Below are 5,278 nucleotides of genomic sequence, written 5' to 3'. Positions count from 1 at the left end.
TTTTGAGAAGTGCACACACTGTGTGAGAGCTGCCACTGGTCCATGAACTTTCCAAGATGGTGGAGAGTGGCCTCACTGTGACATCGTCCTGCTGTCTCAGCTCCTGGGGTGCTGCCCCTCCTGTCCCATAGACTGGAAAGGATTGTGTTAGTTCCAGTGATCCCTGACTTGATCCCCATTCACTGCTGCTTGTTCTCCAGATTCCTGTCTCAAGTCACAGATGCTTGGGAGAACTTGCTGGTCAAGATGGAGAACAAGAGGACACAGAAATTCTCACCTCTTTCTCTTATGAAAGTCATCAGTCACCACACAGTGTCTTTGTTTCTCCTTTAACTGTTCCTGCAGTAGTAACAGCTCATTATGGGGACCTTCAATTGCCTTACAGGTCTAGACTGAGTTCTGATCTGGACTGCTGCTGTGCTTGGAGGCTGTTGTCCTTGAGCACCAGATGAACTCACTCCTGCCACCCTGCCTGGCAGTTTATTCCATCCGTGTCACAGCTCTGTCTGCAGCACTGACAGCTCCAGCCCACCCCGTCAGGTCCCTGGCTGAGGACATTGCCTCACATCTGGGCTGAACCACCCCAGCTGTGGCACCAGCCCGGCTCTGACCTGCCACAGGAAACCTGGTACCAAGTGTCCAAGACCCCATGTGTGCGTAGGCTTTGCTCAGAGCACAGACATGATTTTGCCACAGAGCACAGATTGTTGAATGTCTCTCTACACCTAGGAGTATAAAACCAGAATAAAATGCCTAAATTCATTCAACTGAAGATACTCCTCCCCCAGCTTGGAGGAATTAGATCCTTTGCTGTAACCTTCCTGGTGTCCTGTCTAATGATGGGGCAAGAAAATATGTTTCTCATGCCAAAATTATTTCTTAATATGAAAAAAACTACTGCAGGAAAGAATTGTCTCTGTAGTGGTGAGAGAAGAAACATCACTGATTATTTCAGACTTTTTCATGGGCCATTCCCCTGGAGATCCAGGAAGAACACAAGGGAGCCCAGAGGGGACAGAGAAAGGGTCATCATGTGCTGCTCCTGTGCTGTTGAGCTGGGCTGGGCTCCTGGGACAGAGGGAGCTCATGGCAAGCGGCAGCGCTGCAGAGAGACAGCTCTGCCCAGGAGCAGCTCCTCTGCAAAGCGCAGCAGGGCTGAGGGCAGAGGAGCCAGGCAGAGAGAGGGGAAAGGCAATGTAAGGTGGGAGATTTGCTGTGAGTTCACAAGGAGAGAAATCTTCAAAGACAGTCTGTCTCTGGCTGCACATCATTGCATCTACAAATCGTGGTGGGATTTCCTAGCACTTGGACAATAAACAAGATACGTAAGTAAAACTATCAGAGACCTTCTTGTCTAGATAAGGAGGACATGCAGCAGTGCAGGGATTTCCTTCTCAAAGCATCAGAGGGATAACACATGGTAGGTGCCTCCTGCTGAGGATGACTCCAGGTGTGTGAAGCTGTTTCTGCAGCCAGGGTTGCCCAGGGCTGTCCTGCAGAGCAGGGTTCCTGCACCCCAGGGCTGTGCTGGGGCATGGACTCTGCCGCCTGCCAGGGTCAGTGCTCAGCTTGCCCAGGGAGATCCCCACGGTGCTGTGGGGAGAAGCTGTGGGGGGAAGGAGTGACCCCAGTCAGGGCAGGAAAGGTGCTTGTGCAGTGCAGTGGGTGCTGTGTGGCTCAGTGGTGCTCACAGTTCCAGATCACCCCCACAATTTTTCCAAGGGGATGCCGCAAGGACAAGATCAATGCAAGGATTAGCAGACAGATAAGGAGCTTTCCTGAGTCTGTCTATTCCGTTTTCTTTCTCAAGGGGTGGGGGATTCAGGAAAGGATAAAATGAAAATGAGCTCTCATGCTTAAACAAGTCACTGACACTCCTGAACTGCAACTTTGAGTGATCAGTACATCTGCCAGAAGGCTCAGAACATCCCTTCACCACCCCTCTGCCTGTGGACAGCACCTGCATCACCTTGGCTGGACCCGTCAGCCTTACTCTGACCTGTCCTGTTTTCCAACCTGCAAACAGGAAGATGCCCCCAGGCAGTGCCCTGTGAACAGGCAGGATCTGTAGGGCCAGGGGGAGGGCACAGAGGGTGGGATGGTCTGTGTGTGCTGACAGGGAAGAGGCATGGACAGGGAAACACCTTCCAGGAGGAGAATCTCCAGGCAGCTGGGAAATTATCAGAAATGAGATGAAATTAAACCCTGAATTGCTATGGGAGAGAGGACAGAGAAAACGCTGTATGATCCCCTGCAGTGCAGATCCCTCCTGTGAGCAGCCCCCTGGCCTCCTCTCCCACCCAGCAAAGCCTCTGCCCTCAGGGCTGGGGGCTCCAAGGCATGAAGCAGCTCCTGTGCAGCCAGAGCTCCAGTTCCTCTGCAGAGCACAGGGGCTGAGAGCAGCTGCCCGGCAGTGTTGGTGTCTGGGAGGTGGCTGCACAGCTGGGGAAGGGTGACGCTGTCTGAGTGCCCGGCTGCCTCTGCCCTGGCCTCTCTCACACCCATCCTCACTGCATTTTCCTTCTTGCTCCACTGCTCTGGGTCACTGTTGTTGTGATCTTGCTCTTGCTGTCAGGCTCTCTGGGGATGGGAGTTTCAGCTGCAGAGTCACAGCCTGATCTTGTGGGTCCTTTCCTGCAGGTGTGTCCATGGGAACATGTGTCCCAGCTTTGCTCTGACCTGTGGGGCTGTGGGCAATGCAGTCTGTGGGGCTGGGGAATGAGCTGAGTCTCCCTTAATCAAATGCCATCATTAGAACACTTTACTATGTCCTTGAGGTTTCCTTCCAAGCCGTGAGCTTCCCTCCAGGATGCAAAACTATTCTATAGCACTTTAGCATTATCTGAATTCCCCATGGAGAAGTCCTGAGGTGCTATGATAGAGGAAATGCTGTTGGGTTTGTGAAATGAGCCGTGTGTGTCCTGGGCTAAACGTGGGGTGTTGAGACCTTGGGAAAGGGTTACACATGTCATGGTCTGAGCTGGATGCCTCTGCTCTCAGCAGCACCTGGTGGCTTTTCAGGGTAACATGGGAGTGTGATCAGCCTCCATCTCAGAGAGGTGCCAGCCCAGGGCAGCTGGAGCAAGACAGAGGGACAGACCAGCTGCCTCACTCTGCACTGACCCACAGGCATCCTCTGGTCTCACAGGACTCGCTCTGTTCTCCCTGAGTGCAGCAGAAATGCTGAGGGTTTCTGACACCCAGCAACACTCTCCTGGGAATATGCAGGAAGCTGTAAAAAACCCAATCCTCTCAAACTTCATTTTACCATCCTGTTTCATTTTCTGTGATATTTTGGGTGCTGACAGACCATTCTTCACTAGCAGCAGTTTCAGATGACAACTTTGAACCCCAGGTCTGGCCCCTGCTCCCCGTTCCCATGACCCCATGCTGCAGAGCAGGGCTGACTCCTCAGCAGCCAGCAGGCACAGGCCCTGCTCCTCACTACACCTCCAGCCAGTGCCACCCAGGGCTCAGACACGGAGCTGAAGGAAGGTCGGGGAAAGGATAAGGGGGTGTGGACAGGGAAGAGTATGTGGGAAATGGCTTTGATTTTCCTCAGAGAAGTCTCCCCTAACTTGTCACTGTCTTTTCCTCCTTGCACAGGTTCCTCATGCCCACAGGCAGCAAATGTCCAACAGCAGCTCCATCACCCAGTTCCTCCTCCTGGCATTCACAGACACACGGGAGCTGCAGCTCTTGCACTTCTGGCTCTTCCTGGGCATCTACCTGGCTGCCCTCCTGGGCAACGGCCTCATCATCACCACCATAGCCTGTGAGCAGCACCTCCACACCCCCATGTACTTTTTCCTCCTCAACCTCTCCCTCTTCGACCTAGGATCTATCTCCACCACTGTCCCCAAAGCCATGGCCAATTACCTCTGGAACACCAGGAACATCTCTTACCAAGGTTGTGTTTCTCAGGTCTTTCTCCTTTTATTTGCAATATCAGCAGAGTGTGCCCTTCTCACAGTCATGTCCTATGACCGCTATGTTGCCATCTGCAAACCCCTGCACTATGGGACCCTCATGGGCAGCAGAGCTTGTGTCCACATGGCAGCAGCTGCCTGGGCCACTGGGTTTCTCTATGCTGGGATGCACACATGCAATACCTTTTCACTGCCACTCTGCAAGGGCAATGTTGTGGACCAGTTCTTCTGTGAAATCCCCCAGATCCTCAAGCTCTCCTGCTCACACTCCTACCTCTGGGAAATTTGGCTTCTTGCTTTCAGTGGTCTTCTTGTTTTGGGATGTTTTGTGTTCATTGTGCTGTCCTATGTGCAGATCTTCAGGGCTGTGCTGAGGATCCCCTCTGAGCAGGGACGGCACAAAGCCTTTTCCACGTGCCTCCCACACCTGGCCGTGGTCTCCCTGTTTATTAGCACTGGTGCATTTGCCTACCTAAAGCCCCCTTCCATCTCTTCGCCATCCCTGGATCTGGTGATGTCTGTTCTGTACTCAGTGGTACCTCCAACATTGAACCCTCTCATTTACAGCATGAGGAACCAAGAGATCAAGGATGCTCTGAGGAAGCTGATGACTGGGTGTTTTCAACAGTCATAGGCTGCCTGCTTTCCTCTGCAAAGGGCTCCAATGTACATCATGACAGGCCAAGTTTGTCTTTCCTTCTCTGCATTTTTTTTTCTTTTCTCCATGTGATGACGTCTTCAAAGTAATGTCACTATTCATCCCATTAAGTATCCTCACATCTTGTGTAACCAAGACACTCCGTGTAAATGAGCAGTTTCTCGTATTTAAGTGAAATAAATGAATCTAGAATAGCTTTTCTTTTTCAGTCTGAGATCCATCCTCAGCACAGTTAGAATGAATGGGAAATGAAAACACTTTCTTGCCTGCACCAGCTCTGGGAAGGCTGCTCTGTGGTGGGAGCAGTAAGAGTTCTTGAGGACCTCAAGGGCCAGGGTTTTTGTGCTGGCCTGGGGACACAGGATGGCTTGGAGCCGCTGAGGACCTCTCAGGATCACCTGGAGAGGAGAGCAAAGGACACACAGAGCACCTTCTTTCCTTTCGCTATGCATGTTCACCCACCTCTGGGGTGACTCCTTTCTGAGCCCCAGGAGCTGCTGTGCCCTTTAGAGGAGCAGAGGCTGTGGGGTGACTGCCCAGAGCACCTGCAATGGGCACTGCCGTGGGACCAGCCCCAACTGGGCTTTGCTGGAGAGGGGGCATTGGGGGTGGAGAGAGGTCAGGGGAGGTGGGAGAGACTCGACGACTTGGGCTGGGCTGGAAAGGACCTGGGAGAGAAAAACATCAGTGT

At 52.6% G+C, this 5,278-nt stretch overlaps 1 protein-coding gene across 1 annotated transcript; it reads left to right on the top strand.

The window, feature by feature from the left end:
* Window positions 1-3,630: 3,630 nt before the first annotated feature.
* On the top strand, window positions 3,631-4,563 carry LOC135575994 (olfactory receptor 14A16-like). The gene has a single exon (XM_065038227.1). The coding sequence runs from the start codon at window positions 3,631-3,633 to the stop codon at window positions 4,561-4,563; it is 933 nt and encodes a 310-aa protein (XP_064894299.1).
* The last annotated feature ends 715 nt before the right edge of the window (window positions 4,564-5,278 follow it).

Source organism: Columba livia, chromosome 21, assembly GCF_036013475.1.
Source record: "Columba livia isolate bColLiv1 breed racing homer chromosome 21, bColLiv1.pat.W.v2, whole genome shotgun sequence".
Lineage (NCBI taxonomy): Eukaryota > Metazoa > Chordata > Aves > Columbiformes > Columbidae > Columba > Columba livia.
This window is presented reverse-complemented; position numbering and strand designations above follow the sequence as displayed.